General features: G+C 49.2%; 7 protein-coding genes across 7 annotated transcripts; 4 read left to right on the forward strand and 3 right to left on the reverse strand.

Annotated features, from left to right (window-relative positions):
- Nucleotides 1-252: 252 nt before the first annotated feature.
- On the forward strand, nucleotides 253-1,018 carry ANOM_003814 (Eukaryotic translation initiation factor eIF-5A; the record flags this gene model as incomplete). The annotated part of the gene is made up of 4 exons (XM_015549071.1): nucleotides 253-270; nucleotides 443-709; nucleotides 771-897; nucleotides 948-1,018. 4 exons carry the CDS (start codon nucleotides 253-255, stop codon nucleotides 1,016-1,018), a joined length of 483 nt encoding a protein of 160 aa, XP_015408435.1.
- A 701-nt stretch (nucleotides 1,019-1,719) lies between these two features.
- On the forward strand, nucleotides 1,720-3,729 carry ANOM_003815 (TFIIB-type zinc finger domain-containing protein; the record flags this gene model as incomplete). Its single annotated transcript, XM_015549072.1, has 8 exons — nucleotides 1,720-1,824; nucleotides 1,878-1,968; nucleotides 2,024-2,133; nucleotides 2,190-2,434; nucleotides 2,493-2,598; nucleotides 2,649-2,787; nucleotides 2,842-3,228; nucleotides 3,284-3,729. 8 exons carry the CDS (start codon nucleotides 1,720-1,722, stop codon nucleotides 3,727-3,729), a joined length of 1,629 nt encoding a protein of 542 aa, XP_015408434.1.
- Nucleotides 3,730-4,317: 588 nt separating this feature from the next.
- ANOM_003816 (FG-GAP repeat domain-containing protein) lies at nucleotides 4,318-5,244 on the forward strand (the record flags this gene model as incomplete). The annotated part of the gene is made up of 1 exon (XM_015549073.1): nucleotides 4,318-5,244. One exon carries the CDS (start codon nucleotides 4,318-4,320, stop codon nucleotides 5,242-5,244), a length of 927 nt encoding a protein of 308 aa, XP_015408437.1.
- Nucleotides 5,245-5,516: 272 nt separating this feature from the next.
- Nucleotides 5,517-9,985, reverse strand: ANOM_003817 (kinesin light chain; the record flags this gene model as incomplete). The annotated part of the gene is made up of 5 exons (XM_015549074.1): nucleotides 5,517-6,198; nucleotides 6,254-6,316; nucleotides 6,381-6,394; nucleotides 6,793-9,089; nucleotides 9,148-9,985. 5 exons carry the CDS (start codon nucleotides 9,983-9,985, stop codon nucleotides 5,517-5,519), a joined length of 3,894 nt encoding a protein of 1,297 aa, XP_015408436.1.
- Nucleotides 9,986-11,667: 1,682 nt separating this feature from the next.
- ANOM_003818 (uncharacterized protein) lies at nucleotides 11,668-13,227 on the reverse strand (the record flags this gene model as incomplete). The annotated part of the gene is made up of 2 exons (XM_015549075.1): nucleotides 11,668-13,107; nucleotides 13,222-13,227. 2 exons carry the CDS (start codon nucleotides 13,225-13,227, stop codon nucleotides 11,668-11,670), a joined length of 1,446 nt encoding a protein of 481 aa, XP_015408433.1.
- A 74-nt stretch (nucleotides 13,228-13,301) lies between these two features.
- Nucleotides 13,302-15,734, reverse strand: ANOM_003819 (putative aspartate aminotransferase; the record flags this gene model as incomplete). Its single annotated transcript, XM_015549076.1, has 7 exons — nucleotides 13,302-13,414; nucleotides 13,471-13,560; nucleotides 13,613-13,855; nucleotides 13,928-14,408; nucleotides 14,476-14,964; nucleotides 15,417-15,565; nucleotides 15,623-15,734. The coding sequence occupies 7 exons, from the start codon at nucleotides 15,732-15,734 to the stop codon at nucleotides 13,302-13,304; spliced, it is 1,677 nt and encodes a 558-aa protein (XP_015408432.1).
- A 915-nt stretch (nucleotides 15,735-16,649) lies between these two features.
- Nucleotides 16,650-19,481, forward strand: ANOM_003820 (uncharacterized protein; the record flags this gene model as incomplete). The annotated part of the gene is made up of 5 exons (XM_015549077.1): nucleotides 16,650-16,915; nucleotides 16,980-17,306; nucleotides 17,366-17,802; nucleotides 18,144-18,569; nucleotides 19,005-19,481. The coding sequence occupies exons 1-5, from the start codon at nucleotides 16,666-16,668 to the stop codon at nucleotides 19,479-19,481; spliced, it is 1,917 nt and encodes a 638-aa protein (XP_015408410.1). The 5' UTR covers nucleotides 16,650-16,665.
- Between the last annotated feature and the right edge of the window lie 234 nt (nucleotides 19,482-19,715).

Here is a 19,715-nt window from a genome sequence, read left to right on the forward strand (position 1 = left end):
TCCAAGCAGGCCAGAGGCACAGCATATCCGAGACTAAGCCTGTTAGGGTCTAGCGACATCAACACCCCGCCACAACGAAATACTTTTTTTTAATTCGGCGATTTTGTTCAATTCTCTCTTCGTCTCTTTTAACCTTCTAATTTTTCTCTTTTCCCCTCTCTCCTCCGACTCAACCCCCTTCCTCCTCTCTGTGTCTCTCCCTTTTGAATCTCACCTTTCTCCTTGTCATTCACTCCAACCAACACCATCACCATGGCTGACGAAACCCACGTATGTATTCGCTCCTCCACATTTCTCTCCACCCCATTTTATATGCCTGCACTGTTGGGCATTTTCAGCCCCGCATCACGATCTCCTTCCCCTCGTTCTTGCACGCAAATGCGTCTGCGCATCTTCAGCCCATTTCATTACCGTTATAGCTGACGGCATTTTCCCTCTATAGGAGTTCCAGACCGATGCCGGTGGTGATGCCGGTGCCTCCACCACCTACCCCCAGCAGTGCTCTGCCCTGAGGAAGAACGGTCACGTTGTCATCAAGGGCCGCCCTTGCAAGATTGTCGACATGTCCACCTCCAAGACCGGAAAGCACGGTCACGCCAAGGTTCACCTGGTCGCTCTCGACATCTTCACCGGCAAGAAGCTTGAAGATCTGTCCCCCTCCACCCACAACATGGATGTTCCCTTCGTCAAGCGTACCGAATACCAGCTTGTAAGTAGCCCGAAAAGTCGATACCTCCCTGGCCAGGATAGTTTTTGTTGATTTCGCATAGCTTAATATCGACGATGGTTTCCTGAACCTGATGAATGAAAACGGCGACAGCAAGGACGACGTCAAGCTCCCCGACGGCGAGCTCGGTGACAGGATCCAGACCATGTTTGACGATGGCAAGGACTGCAGTAAGTATCCCACACCGTGCTCACCGTGCGGTCGTTACTAACGAAGCTAGACGTTATCATCCTCGCTGCCATGGGTGAGGAGTGCGCCATGGATGTCAAGGAAGCCCCCAAGGGTAACTAAATTACCATAGTCATGGACTCTATTTGTGCTCCGTTGGCCCTTGTGTGTTCCAGGGTATCCTTGAAGTTTGACCCTTGGGTTGTGAAGGATGTCACATTTTGGGCGAGATCCAACCTGGCTCTTATATTGACGATTGAGCCTTGGAGAGGGTTGCGTTTAGTTGGCATCGTAAAGCGTGCTTTGTCATGACGGGAACCAGTCTGAGTCCAGCTTTCACGATATTTTGACGAATTCTAAAAATTTCAATGGCTCTACCTAATTCACAAGTGGCTCTTTTTTCTTTTGTTTTTGGTTCTATTCCTTTTTCCGACCTGTACAAACACGATCTCGTAGGTTTAAGCTTCTATAAAGATTGGAAATGGGGACAGAATAAAAGCCCAAAAAAGAGCATGGCCGAAACAAGAGACTGGTTAATATATGTAACGGTTCTATAAATTAACATATAAATCCATCCTTGGGGACCGTGAGCCGACAGTACTCTACGTTAGGTAAATTTTTGCGAGGTGCTAAATATGTTTGCAATGATTTTCCATGCCATGGGAAGGTGAGGGCAGAAAAAGAAAATTTCCAAAACAACTTCAATTCTGCCCGCATTCAGCACTCAACCACAAACGTACCCCACACCACAAGGAAAAGGCCCATGACCTCTATCTATACTTAGTATCTGAATGATTTAAGAATGAAGAACACCTGTGCCCTCCATGGAGTACACTACCAGAGGGGTCTGTGGGCAGGAAGGGTGCCGTGAAACTCGGTATTATCTCGACAATGGGCTCTGGTTCTGCCGACGGGGTCATCAGCAAGAGGTATGCTCGTAGCCTATCTTAACCTCGCAGCCATGCTTACGAAATAAAACAAGGGCCGGCAAGTTGAAGAAGAGCCCGACGACTTTGGGACGCAGGGCAAGACAAATCGGGTGAAGAAGGCCGCGACCGAAAAGGGTGCAAAGAGTAAGCGTCGCCGATCTGCCTGGACTCGCATCAGGTGTTAATTTATTTCTGTCAGCATATCGTGGCCGACAGGCTTACAGCCTCTTCCTGCAGGTGTATCAGTTGATCCTCTGGAAGCAGTGCCATGCCTTGGTGCAAAGCCGAGGGTTTCCGGCGCAACTTGAGGTGCGCCCTCATTGGTTCAATCTCATTCTATGCTGTCGGCTGACGATGAAGTACAGCATGTTGTCCGTGACCTGTGGGCTCTTCGTCTGGAAACCTATTCGGACAAGATAAAAAATCCATCCGAAGGTGACGAGGAGACCGAGTTCTTCAGCTCACAGCCCACCGCGGACCAGGAGGAGCCAGACCTCGTTAGGTTTGGCGGGAAGAATCTGCAATGGCCCCGACTTGTGGACTCTGTCGGTCTCTGCTATCTAGGGGCTTTCTTAATGCGCCTTCCAGTCGGTGTCGCGGACTTTCATCGGTAAACCCCCTAGGCTGGGTATCGGATGGAAATCATGATCTGACTTCCCGCGCTTCAGGATGATCATGTCCGGAGATATCCCTTATATTCGCGTAACACGCTCAATCCCCCGTGAAATGAGAGATAAATTACCTCAGGAGTATCTCTCAATAATCGAGACCACGGTCAGCAGCCTTGTTCTCTTTCTCAGAATCATATACTGACCATCTCTTAGAGGTTGCTGAAAGCCGAGCACCTCCATAAGGCTGTGTTGCAATTGTCACTCCTTTATCGCCACAAGTTTGGCGTACACTTCCCAGCTCTAAATCTGCCCCCGATACTATATCACTATATTAGGAGACTAGCTCTTCCAAGTAAGAAGCAATCGCAGTGCGGGTGATCGGCCCACACACTAACATATGGCTTAGTTGACATCTACTCCTCCGTGAAAAGACTGCAGGATCTTCTAGGGTTTTCCTTCGAGTTCCCGAAAGGTCTTACCGGCAGAAGTAGACCTCATGACCTACCTGAAATCCAGTTGATTAGCCTAATAGTTATATCGACTAAGTTACTTTTCCCCTTCGACGACCTTAAGAGATACCCTACCTCGGCAAAAGAACCAACCACGCAAGTCATCGATTGGAAGCTCTGGGCCCAAACCCAGAGACATTTCGATAGCCGAGAAACCGCAAGGGGCAGAATTGGCAAAGGTAATGAAATCTTAGTGAATGAGCGTGATGTGTTCAACATGACACCGAGTCAACTGGATGAGTACATGAATTGGTACGAGAACAACTGGCTCGACAATAGTAAAGGTATGGCGGCATCGAAACAAATTGTTTTATTTGTGCCTCTAACCCTTGAGAAAAGCGTCAAATCCATTAAGCGAGCTATTTCCCGTTGGACCAACCGGCACGGACTCTCAAGAAGTAGCAGGCCCTCCGGACGAAGATGACGAGGAAGCTATAGGCTCAATGCTACGAGCAGTTACACAACAACTTAAGTCGCGGAAAGTTATCGCTGAGGATGACTTGGATATCCCTCGGCCAGGGTCAATGTATGTGCGGTGGAGAATGGAATCTGATTTGCCCGAGAATGCGCGGCCTTTCTACGAAACGGCAGCAAAGGTGGTTGGGGTATCATTATCTACCCTCGTCCGAGCTGTCTCCCAAGCAGAATATAAGATTATGCGATGGCTGGAAGACCAGAGACGCATTGAGCTTTATGGAGATGCTTCGGGCATGGAGTTTGCGAAATTCGATAGCTCTGATGATATGGGTGAACAGGATATGACCGATTCAGATGACAGTTCTTGATATTACGACCTCCATATAGGGTACTACCTCCCTGCCATATCCTTCGTTCGATGCTATCAATGTCAATAAAAGTAGAACTAGCAGAACACCTTAAGGTCGCATGACAAGTCCTGATGCAGGGTCAAGGGAGCGCTTTAATCTACTCAAACAAGTCATTATCCTTGCGGTACATGATTAGCCCATGAAGGACACCTGCAATACGACGTTGGGGTAAGCATTATAGCCCGAAGTGCTACAGGGAATCTGAAGCGATTCGCCCCCGACGGTCTGACAAATTACCATTATTGCTCCATCATCTAATCACATGTCGAAACGCATTATGCTTATTGTCATGCTTACTGATTTTTCGCGCTAGCAATGAGCCAGTTCCTGTACTGTGAAGAGACATGCAGATACGAGCTGCAGAAGAGAATCTAGCCATCCGGGGGTGTTTCTCAAGGAGCATTCATCTACACTCAGAGAATGTGTTTCCTCGGATGGAAGTCATACGATATGACAAAGTACCAAGAACGGGGTATAAAAAGATGAACATGGCCTTGGACTGGAAAATACAACTTCTCAGCATTGCAGATAAAGTGAGAAAAAAAAATGGCGACCTTCAAGCGATGCAAACTTCTTTTTTCCCTCTACATTCTTCTCCCTTTGGCTATTCTCGCAAACCCAGCTCATGGGGCTCCTTATCAGACTCGTATTCTTGAGACCGGCAGTACCTTCAGTGCTCCAGATCCACATGGCCCATGGCAAATGATTCCCAGCAATCCCACCGAAGACCTGGCCTACATCAAAACCACCAATACCGGAACTGGGAAGGTAGAGGTTCACATCGCGTCGGGTTCATCTGGATTCAGGACTCGCACCCTTGAAGTTGGGACAACATTTGTCTCTGAGGATAATGGAACGTGGCAACTGATTGATGCAGACGGTGATGGCAGACCTGATCTTGTTTACATTAAGACCAGGAATACCGGGACCGGTAGGGTGGAGGTACACATTGCGTCCGCGTCATCCAACTATCAGACACGTATTCTGGAAACGGGAACCACGTTCTACCCGGAGGATAATGGTGTTTGGCAGATGGCAGACTTCGACCATGATGGAAAGCTGGATCTAATTTATATTAAGACCCGTAATACGGGCACAGGGAAGGTCGAAGTGCACGTGGCATCTGGAGCGTCAAACTACCAGAGGCGAATCCAGGAGGTTGGGACGACATTTTACTCAGAAGACAATGGCGCCTGGCAGATGGTCGACTTCGATCGCGATGGAAAATTGGATCTAGCTTACATCAAGACTCAGAACACGGGAACTGGAAAGGTTGAGGTGCATGTTGCGTCTGGCTCGTCCACCTACAACACTCGCGTTCAGGAGGTTGGCACGACCTTCTACCCGGAGAACAATGGATTCTGGGAATTGAGTGATTTCAATCACGATGGCATCCTTGATCTAGTATATATCAAGACGCACGACACCGGAACTGGAAGCATTGAAGTCCATGTGGCGTCAGGGAAGTCGTGACCCACAGCTGACGGCGAGATTTGGCGATGATGCCGAATGTCTCGAATAACTTAGTATAACCAACCATCGAAAAATATCATTTAATGGGAATTTCTTTGACATAGTACAACTCACCGATAGTGGTATCGTCTTTCTCATTTAGCCAAGATAGTTGATGTTTCTGTTACAATTTCTGGGATTCCCAACGTACGATGGAAAGGGCCAGCCATAATCTCAGTACACGGTTTCTTTGGTTGGGTTCACTATGGTGAAGTTATAAGTTCAATGTTCAACTACCAGAGAAACTGTTGTTGAAAGTTGACAGATGGCGCCCCACTCCAAAAATTGGGTTCCTGCGGCGTGGTAGTGAGCCCTTCTAGGATCTCTGGCTGGGCCTGTACGGCATGGTGCCTCGTCCGAGGCCCTGCATCACTCTGCACGGATCGAAATGCTTTTGTAAGGTATGGCTTTCGGGATTTTCTGCTGTAATTGGGAGGTGACGGGCTTGTAGTCTTAGGGGAAAGTGGTATGCCGTTCTTTTCACCTTGTTTGGTGTTGAACTCAGTCTGGGACATGTCCGAAGATGGGTATTCGGATGGCTCGCGTTGATTGCTTGGCTCAAGGATCGTTTCTTCAGCAAACTCGGCTCCTGATAATTGCAGACTGGTATTATTATCAGAGATGCTAGGCGTTGAAGGTTCTAAACCTTGATCTAGACAATCATATTGCCATTCCCGGACATTGTGGGGGGTATCCAGGGGAAATCTTTTCCAGTACTCCGCGCCTCTTCTCCCTAGACGGGGCACTGGGGAGTACAGCAAGTGGCCATTGCTGTTTCTCGTTCTGTACTGCTGGCCTTGAGCGATACTGGTGGACAGCTGAGCGTCCGAGATCTGAGAGAGCACTTTAAGCAAGACGTTTTCTGTTTCATGCAACCGGTGCTCTAGGGACTCTATATAGCCTTTTGCAGGACCACTGTAGGAGCATGAGATCTCTGCGGTCCAAATCTTAGAACGAGTATCACACGAACCGTTTAAGCTGCTCAGGCCAGTCACATATCCGATTGTGCTGGAGGCATTGGGTACACACTGGCCTTGAGATCACCCTATTAGTTACAATGCGGTCCATATCAGTTATGGCTAAGAGTCAAGCCTCACTTTTTGCCACTACACTACACAATACATTAGCTCTATGGTCCAGGGGAAAGTTTGAACCGATATGCTTCTCACTTTTTGCTTCCGAAATCGACAGGCGTTACAAGCAATTGTAATACGGGACGCTTTCGTTACTTTCGTTGAGGGAGCCATCTCACAACAATTTATCCAGATTCTGTTAAGTATTTGATGTGCAGTAGTTCAACATCAGAAGGCAAGACGATGGCTAATTGGGGACGTGGCTTGAGAATGATAACTGTGCATACAAGAAGGACGATTATTCTGTCTGGTGTTCGAGTGGGGAGAGAAGCGCATGCGGTAGAAGGTTTACCCGACGAGAAGACCAGCTTGGGTGCGCAAATTGCAAGGTTCATCCTATCGTTTCGTCGCCTGAGGTTTCTGTCTCCGAAAACACGCTTGATTCCTGGCTCTCGTCCTGGTCTAGTTCCTCCTCGTATTGACTGAGTATATCTCTCGCTCTCACCGTATGAGGATGCTTGGGACCTAGCTGCTTTTCACGGAGTCGGACACACTCAGCCAGGGATCGAATAGAATCTCTGTGTCTGCCTGTTTGTCTCCAAATATGAGCGAGGTTCAACATGGTGGTTATCGTGTCAACATGCTCGGAGCCTAATACATTCTTCTTGCTTTCCAGTGTCTGGGTCACCAGCTCCTCTGCCTGTCTCCATTTGGCCTGCTGGGAATATATCATTGCCAGGTTATTCATACTGGTCAGAGTGAATGGATGTTCCGATCCAAGCAGTTGCCTTTTGGCCTCAATTACTTCTGTCCCGAGCTCTTCTGCTTGCTGCCATTTTTCTTGGTGCCAGTATGTCAATGCCAGGTTATTCATGCCGATCAGGGTTGTTGGATGTCTGGGGCCGAATACTTTCTTCTGGGTCTCAATCATTTCCTTCTCCAGCTCTTCCGCTAGTTTCAATTGGGGTTTTGCCCCCCAGGTTTTCAAGAGTGTGGCTAGTCTGTTCATTGTAGACAAAGTAGCAGGATGCTCAGGGCCCAACACCACCTTCATTCTCTCCATCGTTTGCGTAAACAGCTCTTCAGCTTGTCTATATCGTCCTTGCATCAGATAAACTGATGCCAGTCTGGATGTACTGATCAGAGTCGAGGGGTGTTCAGAACCTAGCACTCGGCTCTGACTATCCAGTACCTTCATAATGAGCTCTTCTGCTTGTTTAAAGCGTCCATGCTGCCGGTTTATCACCACTAGGACAGTCATAGTGGTCAGGGTATCAGGGTGGTCTGGACCCAGTATCTGGTTTCTGGTCTCTAACACATGAATATTGAGCGCCTCCGCTTCCGTGTATCGACCTTGGCCAAAGTATGCTGATGCTAATTTGCTCATGCTGGTCAGAGTTGAAAGGTGTGCTTCCCCATTTCGCTTCTGCCGTATGTCTCTGACGTAGCAAAGCAGCGCTTCTGCCTCATTGTATCTCCCGTCACTGACCAGACAGTCACCAACATTTTCAAGCAAGTCTATGTATTGTTCTTGCTGACCTTTAAACGCATCCTCTTCTAACAAAGCCAGTGCGTGTGGTAAATATGTCCGCCACAGAACCCGATTTGCGTGGTCACCTTCGGGGAAAATGTCTCTAAGCCTTTCTGCTGTTTTGCAGATAAACAGGGTGAATTGCTGGTTTCTCCTCATCCAGTTGCGAGTCGCTAGATGTACAAGTCGATGAAGGTTAAGAGGGCTATCCCTGGCTTGGCCAGAAATAAATGAATAGGCACTGAGAAGCCCGAGGGCGTTCACCAGCTTTAACTTGGACTTTGCTGGTGGCAAGAGTGACTGTGGTATATTTCGTGGGTTGACGCAAGCCATGAACGAGAGATACTCAGCAGCCAGTGGATCAATCTGCTGGATTTGCTGAAATGAAACTAACCAGGTAGTTGCTACCGGGTTGGGGACATCCTGATAACGCCCTTCTGTCTCAAAATCTTCGCTCAGAAGCTCCACCACCTCTGGTTCCTGCTCCTGTAGCAGAGTTAGATAGTCTCCAAGGCTGATGGTGTTTTCCTTGATGAATGCCGCTGCTTGCATGATTGCTAAGGGCAGGAAGGTCAGCTGACTCAATAGGGCCACGGCGGTTTCGCGGTCTTTTATCACGTCTTCCCCAGGCAGTGCCGTTTCTAGCATCTTCACACCAGTCTCCTCATCTACCTCGGAGATCGCGATCTCACGGGAGGCCAGCTTTACAGCAAGCTTTCTATTACGAGTAGTAAAGAGGATTCGACCTTGTTCACTTTGAGGTATAAGGTCCTTAAGTGCTGGAGCCCCATTGCTCCCCTTGATCCACATATCCATATCATCTGCGTTGTCGAAGATAAGAAGCCACTTCAGATCGTCCTTATGACGAAGATATGCCTTGACTTGCTCTTTTGCTTCTGCTGGTTTAACATCTTGCATTCCAAGCATCTGGGCGATGTCCATGTAAGTCTGCTCAATGATTTCAGGACTAGTACATGGGATCCAGAAAACCGAGCAGTCAACATCTCTTTCTCGAACACGATAAGCCAGCTCCAGTGCAACGTGGGTCTTTCCAACCCCTCCCAATCCGCTAACCGCGATTTTGCTTGGGCCTTGCCTCTCTATTATCAATCTTTCTAGCTCCGCAATCTCATTCTGACGGCCAACAAATTGTAGATTCCTCTCAAAAGGGACCATCCAGTGAGGGTTCTTTGGCTTTGCATCTATATTTCACTAAACTTAGCAGAGTGTAAATGCACGGGTCAAGCATCGTTGACTGACCTTCATCGGAGGCAGGACTCCAATACCGCAAGAAAGCTTTTGCGCCTGATGCGCCAGTTGCTGCGGCATATGCTTGCCAACTTTTATCCTTGTGGCTATCTGCATAGTCACATACGCCCTTGATGATGATGCATGGCAATTCATCCCATACCCCTGCCCCTTCCATGTCGAAGCCAATAACGCTGTCATCAGTTGCCAGCCTGTCACGATGCGCTCCAGACTTCATAACCATGTCACCAGAGGCAACCTTTCCAATGTGAACTGATGGCGTGGCTGTATGCAAACTATCAGATCGGCGACGGGCAATGCCCTCCTCATCACACCCTAAGCTGTCGCAACTACTATTTTGAGCCTCCTGGCATATCTGATCAGGGCCTTCATTGTTGAGACATATGCATTCCACACAAGCAGCCTGCTGACGATGCTTGTGATGATAAGAAGCCCGAAATAGAACATCGCACGTATTGCCTGGATATTTCCAAATTGACCGTGATTGTTCCAGTACCTCGAGATACTGGATAACGTCATTCTGGAAGGTTTGGCGTTCTCTGTGGGTTTCCAAGAGCTGCAGTAGGCCTCGGATCTCTTGACATGGCCTTGCTAGTGTATCTAGGCCGTCTTTCTTTCGCTCAAAACCGTTTGGGTACTGTCGACCATAATCATATTGGACAACCGAATTGCTGATGATGACATCGCCTAAAAGAATTGAAGTCTTACTGGACGGCAGCACAGGAACTCCACCGCAGATACCAACAACCAACGCGAGACGGACTTGAGGGTAACTGGACTTCATATGTGCCGCCACATTCGCAGCACTTACTTTTCCCATTCCGGGCATATGGCACAGGACGACATTGTGTGTCCATATCCTTCCCACTGTATAGGAGTTCACGTCCCCGAAATGTTTGCCGTACTGGTGGTCGTAGATTTCATCAAACAGCTCGATAATGGCATCCGCCTCTATTGGAAGTGCGCAGATAATGGCGACGTTAAATCCGCGGCGGTCCTCGGGCGCATTTTGATGTGTGTGTGTGTGTGTGTGTGTGTGTGTGTGTGTGTGTGTGTTCTAAAAAAAAAAAAGAACGTAGTTCGAGTTGAGGGGACAGTAAGGATCCGGCGCGTCCGGTCGAAATGCGAAATGGCAGATCACAATAGCCGCTTGGTGTGGGGAAAACTAGCATGGTAGGAGAAGAAACGATTTATATTTCCTGCATAGGAGGCGCCAGCTAGTCGCTTGCCCAGCTCAACAATACATTTATCTGGAGGGGTAAGTACTAGTCAGACACTAACGCTGCAAGGATGCGTCGTCCCCATCCTTCGCCCACTGGACAATCATGCTGGGGTGATATTCCCAATACCGCGGTGGCGAGCATGCATAGTACAGAATCATACCGTATCATGGGATTGCCTGGTCAAATTTGATATAATGCCTTTATTTTCCCAGTGCCCAGTTGCACAAGTCTCAGTGACGTGTGGGCCCCATGAATGCTTAGGCCAGCTCTAGGGACTCCGTTTGCTGTCGACCTCGCTGCATAAGTCACACAGCACTCAGACAAGCCCACTTATCCTGGAGGAAACACCAAGATTCCTTACGTGGCAACGCCATCTCCTGTACTGAAATTCCAAATAACCCCTACTATCATGGTGCTTTGGCACTCTGCTGACGAAAAACCAGTGAACTACTATCTATAAAGCGTCATTGAGGCGTATCTACATGTACCCATTCGGTGTAGCAGCAACCTTTATCTAGATGAATCTGGAACACTCAAACAAGACAGTGGGACAATTTCCACTGGTCCATCTCAAAGGATACCTGCATGTGCACAGCCTACCAGAATGTATAGTTTGTTCTCTGATCCCCCACATCCCTATTTCAGGTCCAGACGCGAATGTAGATAGACCATAAGGTTCAAGCAGGATAGCAGAAACTAAAATATTCTTGTATAGGACAACGCATGGGTAGCATGGCTGCATGAACTTAGTCCTCTTCAAAGCTTCCATCTCGAAAGGAACCATCTGATATCCCTGTCTGGAAAGCCACACAGGTATAGATCAGACATCGGGCAGCCATAATTGAGACCGGATCATTGTAGGAGCTAAACCTTGATGAATGCGTCTATATTTGTTCAGCACATACGTGCATATCAGCAGTCCAAATGCAGGAAATGCCATTCCTCTGCAGTTCGCTTTTGGCGTTACTGAGGAAAGGTAATCCTTTGGAAACGTAGAGGGTTGTCTACACACTGTTAACGCATTCTATAATTGGTAACAGGCTTGCAGAACTAACTAGTTACATTCACGTTGTGTAGTGTTGATCTACTTGAGCGTAGTTCTTGGGCTAGCAAGCCCTAACACATAAAGTGCAGGAGAAAGGCCAAAGCTTCGTTTGTATGTTGGGTCTGAAAACCCCCACTCTTGGTCTCAATACCCAACCAGCCCTATTTAGACAGACTCTGGAAACGGCTCCGAATGGTCAAATGCAGAGTACTACTTGTAGTCGATCTCCACAGCCCAGATTCATCAGGCAGATGGGATCCTAAACGGATCGTAAAGAGGGTCCACTGTTAACTCAGGTATCCTACTAGTAACAATCCGCCCATCTTTGGCAATCGCCACTAAGGACCTCTGTACATGGTCCAAGACCGTGATGTCTTCGAGGGGGTTGGCATTGAGAATCAGAAAGTCCGCAATCGCCCCCTCCTTAATACAGCCCAATTTCCCTTCCATACCCACCAATTTAGCAGCGTTGATAGTCGCCGACTGAAGGATCTCCAGCGGACTGAGAACAGCCGATCGAATGCTAAACTCACGGTTCTGCAACGTGTGGAGACCCGCTAGAAGATCCGAACCGTAGCACATCGTGATGCCCGCGTCGCGTAGAATCTCCAGTGCCCTAAGGCCACTAGCCAGAACTTCACGGTTCTTCGCTTGGCTGAACTCGTCCAGAAAATGATCAAACGGGGGCTCTGTCATTCCCTGATAGGTGATCAGTGTCGGGGTGACCACCACCCCCTTCTCTTTACAGTATCTGGCAGTCTCGGGGTCAATGAAGTTGCCATGTTCAATGCCACGCACTCCATTGTCGACCGCGTGGCGGATTGCCTGCGTCGTATAGGCGTGAGCGGTGACGTAGGTCTTGGAGTATGCGGCGGTGGTAGTGATCGCGCGAATCTCTTCGGCCGTGAACTGGAGCATGTCGAGCGCATCGGTGGGTGTCGCGACTCCCCCTCCGCACATTATCTTGATGAAGTTCGCCCCTTGCCGTAGCTCATCTCGAACGGCCTCTAAGCACGCCGGGACGCCATTGCAGACACGGGCAAGCGCAGGCGAGTGTCCACCACAGCATCTATGCTCGTCGCCCTGATACGGGGCTCGCAAGTCCCCGTGGCCGCCGGTTTGAGAGAGGGCTTTGCCCGCGATGAAGAGGCGCGGGCCAGGTAGCAGCCCCTCTGCGATGGCATCGCGTAGTGCCGCATCGGCGCCGCCTGTGTCTCGCGCGGTGGTGAAGCCTCGAAGGAGCATGCTCCGGGCGACGTGAGTGGTGCGGTATGCGATTGTATTGGGGCTTGCGGCGAATATGTCCCTGAGTGAGGTGCTTCCTGGGGTGGCTGTGAGATGGACATGACAGTCTATCAATCCGGGGCACAGATATTGGTTTCGCATGTTGATGAACTTGGTTTTTGTCCTCGGTCCGGTGGTGAACGGCGCCTCGGAGCTTCTGGATAGTGATGACGCTGGCATAATGCGTGCAATAAGCCCATTTTGTACATGGACGCTACAGTTCGGGATAACATGGCCGGCCTCTACATCGATTACGTTGATGTTGATGAGGGTAATGTCTGGGGGTTGGTCGCGTGGTACCCATGGCTTAGGAACGAGATTCGAGCTAGTCATAGTGATATGTTTTTTGGAAGAGATACCTTCTTGCGAGTGGGTAATAGTAGTCCTCAGGGTATCTGTCTATGAAGTGATAAGAAGCGTGTTCAATCCCCGCAAAAGAGAGAGGGGTAGGGCTTCGGTTCATGTGACTAGACGTTGATAAGGATTGGAAAGTTTGATCTACTTTACTAGAACCTTCATCGTTAACTAGGTACGGGGACCTTTATATTTCATCTATCATGGCCAGTAGCCGACTATACAGAGCTAACAGAGCACTAGGATTCATTAAGACATTCAGCAATCGAGTGTGCCACATATTCAACATTCGACGGATTAAGTCCAGCGATGGAAACCCGAGAGTTACTCGCCATATAGATGTGATACTTGTCTGCGAAGAAGCGATTAGAATGGTCATAGGAAGACGGCTTTCAGAAGAAGACTCACCCTTGAGCTTCTGGACGACTGCAGGTGAAAGTCCTAAGAATCCAAACATTCCAGATTGGCGTATCAGATGCTCCCATGTGCCAGGGGCCCCTATAACTGTATCAGTAGGAGGATACTCATTCTTCCGGGGAGAGAAACTTACCAGATTTAATCAGTCCATCATACAACGCTCGTCGCATGGAGCGAATACGTCCGCTCATAGTGATCAAGTCTGCAAACCACATCTCTTTTAAGGCATCGTCGCTCAAAATAGTACTTGCTATCTTCGCTCCATAGGCTGGTGGATTTGACACTTCGGAGCGCTGTAGCATCTCAAGAACGGACTGCGTGTTTCTCGCAGCCTTTGCTGTCCCGGTTGCGAAGAACAGGCAACCCACACGCTCACCTATAGTTATAGCGTTAGCGAAGCACAGGGTCATAATTTGGTCAACCTTGAGGAGGCGTCATTGTCTCGTACCGTAAAGTCCCATGTTCTTCGCAAAGGAAAGACAACCGCCAGCTTCCATTTCTAGTTCGTCTATAAAATAGCGCATAGCAAACGCGTCGTCATCCACATTTCCCGAGTTGAAGCCTAGATATGCGGCATCAAATAGTGGAAACAATTTCCGTTCTTTCATTATCGAGCCAATCTGTTTCCATTGCTCTTTGCTGGGGTCGCAACCGGTAGGGTTGTGAGCACAGGCGTGAATAATAACAACGGAGTTTGGCTCCGCGGCTCTCAGCGCCGAGTAATACGCCTCTATATCAATATCTCTCTTCTCCGCATCATAGTACTGGAATGTTTCACACTGGAATCCCAGTGACGAGAAGACTTGGCCGTGGTTTGACCAGGTTGGCGAAGGAATGTACACTTTCGGCAGCGGTTTGCGAACGCTTCGGAGAAGCAATCCTGCCAGATGCAGAGCACCAGTTCCCGAGAGACTTTGGCAGATGGCAAGCTGGTTATTTATCAGCATTTGCTATTATAGTGGAAACCAAAATCTGCAAGAGATTGTTGGAATATACCTGGGACTGTTTCTTGTCATATATTTCCGATCCTAAGGCCAGTTTTGTGGCTTCATTGCGGAACGTTTGGAGGCCAAGAATTGGTAGGTATTCGTGGTATAGCCCTTGGGAAAGAAGAGTCTCGCGAGCCTTTTGCACAGAAGGCAGGACCCATGGCTGTCCATTCTCATCGCGATAAGTCCCCTGGCCCAGGTTGACCTTCTGGGGAAAGGTATCCGCATTGTACTCTGCCGTCAGAGCGAAGATCGCATCCGGGGGGATATATGATGCGGCGTCGAAAAATGAAGCCGAAACGTCCGTTTCTATTGGGGCGGTCTGCGCCGCTGTGCTGAGGTGCTTTCTTATTTTAAGCAACATCTTCGGAAATATAACGCAATCGTCGAGACTCTGGGGTATATGATATGTCTCTGCGATTCCAGCGCGTTCAACGGCTTTTAAGTGGCTTCCCTCGGCGTCGAGGCCCGAACTGTCGGCTCCGCATCCGACTTGCTAGATCCATGTATATCGGGTGGAAATCCGATTTACGCCTTTCTATCAATTGGTTTCCAGTCCATCTTTCTGTTATCTATCGGGTCGAACCCCGGTCCCTGGCGCTCGAAATGCGGGGGTTATGCGACTTATCAGTTTGACTCTATGCACTGGACTAGGCATGTGTTCTACAAAGGAGCTGGGATCATACTCCAATAATTCCCTGTATAATTCAGGTTCAAGAACTATACATCACTTGAGTGCAATGTCATAGTTACAGCGTGTCATTGAAAAGTATTTGGTCCTCACTACTGGAAGACACGCAATATGCAGTCTCGGCCCAGCGTACTGAAGTCAACAAGGACCTGCTTCCAAGCTAGACCCGTCAGCGCCTTACTTCAAGGGCCCTGACTCTCATCCTAATCCACTTATCAGCTCCAGTTATTCATAGATTATCACAAAGAGCTTCATACACAGGCATCAGAATGTCCATCCGGGGCCCGTTGGCACACCGTACAAGGTCCAGAGTACTCGACGATGCCGTCCATCTCGCAGTAAAAGAGAGCCTTCTCGACGTTGGTGTCTCCGTCTGCAATCGCCAGCAGTTCGCTCTGTGTCCATCCTAGAAGAGAGCATAGTTAGCTTTGCAGACACAACATCGGGAGATTGGCAACCAAACCCAGCGAGATCAAGGTGGATCCGCAATAGTTCAGACCCTCTCTGCATCTTCCAGCTGCCAGGACAGCCGGGAGAGCAGTGAATAGTGCAAGCAAGGGAAGAGTTGCTCTCATAATGAAAGGTGAACTCGTAAGTGAGTTAGGGCTTTATGGATAATGCTGTAGTGACTAGCTTGTCAATGGGCTGCTAAGCGGGCATGTGCTGGGCTTTTATACTGCGTTGGTATGAAACTGTGACATGAACCAGCGTCACACGCATGCTCACACAAGTCATTTCCGCATTGTCGATGTGAGACATTACTCTTGAATCAAGCTCTAGAGACTTTTATGCTGTAGTGTTGCTCAAACTACTATTCTAGGCTCCTAGCCTGGGTGTACCGTTGCTGCCTCGGCTTTAGTTGTATGAGCCCGAGGAAGCTGTGTAATTCGACAAGCTGGACCCTTTGAGGTGCAGTACGAGAGTATGTCTGACATCCAACTGTATCATTGTAAGTAGCTTTCCCATATAGCCACACTCAGCATGGAGTTATACATTCAAATTCAGGCAACACGGTATGTCCATGTCTTAAGGTGTACAGAAAGTTCTTGGATCCACACCCAGGTCGTACATATCAAATTTCCAGTTACACTTCTTCGGCAACACAAGCATAGATTTAAGATTGAATGAAACATCCACGCGTTTGATTGCAATGCTACCAAGCGCATACGTGTAGCCAGATCTGTGCGTATATGAAGGCGGCCATGAAAACGTGGAACAAACTGCGGCAACAAAGCCCTTGTCATTCCGCTCTGCATCTACTATCTTTCTAGGGGAGTATTGTAATGGGTCCCTATCTTGGTACCTAATCGCGTTGTTGAATGAGTATACGTGGGGCATCTTCTACTCCGCAACGGATGAACCTTCAGCCAGAACACGACCGACGAAGTATGCTTGGCTTCATCCACATCATAAAGATCCAGGATACAACATTATTTATAATACATGCAGGGTCCTTGATCTGACAAGTTCGACTAGATCTCTAGAATCACGCATATTGTACACAAAATGGCCTCTCAGAAACATACCTACCGCATCGCGTCTATTCCGGGCGACGGGATAGGCATTGAAGTCGTCGACGCCGCCATCCAGGTGGTGGAAAAGCTCGCCAAGACCCTTGGAACGTTCGATATCGATTTCACCCACATTCCATGGGGAACTGCATACTACAAGGAACACGGCCGATATGTATCCGAAGATTGTTTAGACACGCTGCGCAAGTTCGACGCCGGGCTGTTTGGTGCCGTCGGTGCCCCAGGTCAGTACTAGATAAACCCGGCGGAGACGTTGCACTCGCATCCGCATGCTTATACGCGACACAGATGTTCCGGACCACATCTCCCTTTGGGGTCTCTTACTAGCCCTTCGTGGGCCGCTGCAGCTATATGCTAATGTCCGTCCCGTGCGCACATTCCCGGGCACCAAATGCCCTCTCAACACTGCGACAGAGGGCATTGACTGGATGCTTGTGCGCGAAAACTCCGAAGGAGAGTACTCCGGTCAGGGCGGACGCAGTCACGTCGGTCAACCCTGGGAAGCTGCGACGGAGGTGGCCATGTTTACCCGTGTGGGAATCGAGAGGATTATGCGCTTTGCCTTTGAAGTCGCGCAATCCAGACCCCGCAAGCTACTGACCGTGGTTACGAAGAGTAACTCCATGCGGAATGGGATGGTGCTCTGGGACCAGGTCGCGGCGGAAGTCGCTAAGGATTTCCCCGACGTTACGTGGGACAAAATGCTGGTGGATGCAATGACGGTCCGCATGGTGGCGAAGCCCAATCGATCGACACTATCGTGGGAACGAATCTGCACATGGATATTCTGTCCGACTTGGCGGCGGCATTGGCTGGATCTATCGGTGTGGCTCCTTCCAGCAACCTGGATCCAACCCGCAAGAATCCCTCTATCTTTGAGCCAGTACACGGGAGTGCATTCGATATCACTGGCAAGGGGGTGGCCAACCCCGTGGCTACTTTCTGGTCCGCTGCGGAGATGCTGTCCTGGTTGGGTGAAAAGGAGGCGGCGAAGAAGCTCATGGATTGCGTGGAAAGGGTATGCGCTGCTGGTATCCTCACGCCGGATCTCGGAGGCACGTCGAATACACAAGGAGTGGTGGATGCTGTGAATAAAGAGATTGAGCGCTTGGTATGATGTGCCTGTTGCCTTTTCGTTCTATTTGGGGAAACACCTCATAGCAATGTCTTCCATAATATTCAGTCTTTGAAATTTCTCGTTACCTTAAACAGTGTAACAAATTAAATGCTATGAACCAGTAAGAATAACGAGCCAAAAAGAATAGAATATGCTCCGTCCTTCGTATATCATGATTGTATGGATAGTTGTGCATCCTACATTGGGCTGGCTGACTCAGCGGGATGTTGTTCATAAAAAGACGAACTAGACCAGGTTTCGAGTCATGGAGTCTGACTCTCACCCTGAACGGGGTTTACCAATGCAAAGATCCCAATAGACACTTCTTCTCTCAGGATATCGTTGTAGCCCTGCTGCTCACTATCCAACATCTGGCAAAGCACCATGTTTTGGCCAGAATGGAGTCCACGGATCTCACGTCTGGCCCGTCAGAAATCGGTTCCTTGACGGCACAATCCAACGAAGAGAGTCAATTTGTTGGCAGTTCCAGCGGTGTTTACTTTATTAATACGGTCCGACAGGCTTTTTCAAGAAACTTGGATACGTTAGATGCATCCTCCGGGCAAGAATTCCCACTGCCAGAGGACACCCTCGTTGGCATTGATGGCTCGCACCATGACAGGCGCTCTGCCCCATCCTCTGTCAAAGCATCACCGATGCCCGGGGGCGAACAACCTTTTTGTCAATGGGAATACGACCCTGCAATGGCGGCGATACTGGGTCAAGCACCGCCGCTAGACACCGCAAGAGAACTCATGATGGTATATTTCAAAGTTTGGCACCCATTGTTTCCCTTTCTGCATGGACCAACCTTCCTGCAAGCAATGGAACTGCTCTATTCCGATCAACGCAAAAGCCATTCTATTCCACCATCGCCAGACCACCGAAATACATGCTGGACAGTGATATTTCAGTGCGTGTTCAATTTAGCGAGCCATTTGAGGCCTGACTTGCGTCTTCCATTAGAGTCTCGAATTGAATCACCGAGCAATATGCAGTCATTACTCAGTTCTCTGACTTTTAGAAATGATCTCTCGTCTCTGCAGGCACTGCTAGCATCCCAACTATATTTGGTAGCCAAAATGTCACTTCGAATGGCATCAACAGTGGGCGGCTGTATGCTACGATCAATGATGCATGCCGGTCTCCACCGCTGTCCATTCCGATACAGGGAACTTTCATCGCATGATCGGCAGTTACGCAAGAGGATATTCTGGTGTGCGTACGCTATAGACCGGTATCTAAGCCAGGCTCTTGGTCTTCCTCTTGGCATACAAGATTCCGATATCGACGTCTGCGCCCCAGGGGCCGACGAAATCCATGTCCCCGGATCACATAGAGCACACGGCCTTAGAATGGGCTTGTCTACTTTCAACCTCGACGATAGAGCATCTTCTGCACCAGCGAGCAGTGCTGATGCAATACAACTACCGGCTGAGCAATCTTTTGGTCACGAATCCCATCGCAATACGCCGAGTGACTCCGAGCCACTCCAGAACAAAAGAGAAATCGCCTTCGCAAGCTATGTTGAATCCGGCAAACTCACAGGGAGAGCACTGGAACTCTTCCACAAATCCATCCTCGTCCGCTCCATCCGCCGCAGCTCGGTCCTCTTCCTGATCACCGACGTCCACAAATGGTGGAACAGTCTCTCAGTTGATCTCCAAACCTAAGACCCCAACCGATCAAGACGCCATAGCCGATAGACCATTCAACTTCGGGCCCTTCTTCACCGTCCTCTACCAACACCTCATTCTCCTCATCAACCGACCATCTCTGTCCCTAAGCCCCTCCACGCCCGAATTCTGCCTCCGGCCTACAGACCTGCATCGGGGCCGCACGGGAAATCCTCACCGCACTCAAAGCCCAAGTAGATGCAAACCAGGCATTATTCTGGCCCGGATTCC

This window comes from Aspergillus nomiae, assembly GCF_001204775.2.
Source record: "Aspergillus nomiae NRRL 13137 chromosome Unknown contig00079, whole genome shotgun sequence".
In the NCBI taxonomy this organism is placed as follows: Eukaryota; Fungi; Ascomycota; class Eurotiomycetes; order Eurotiales; family Aspergillaceae; genus Aspergillus; species Aspergillus nomiae.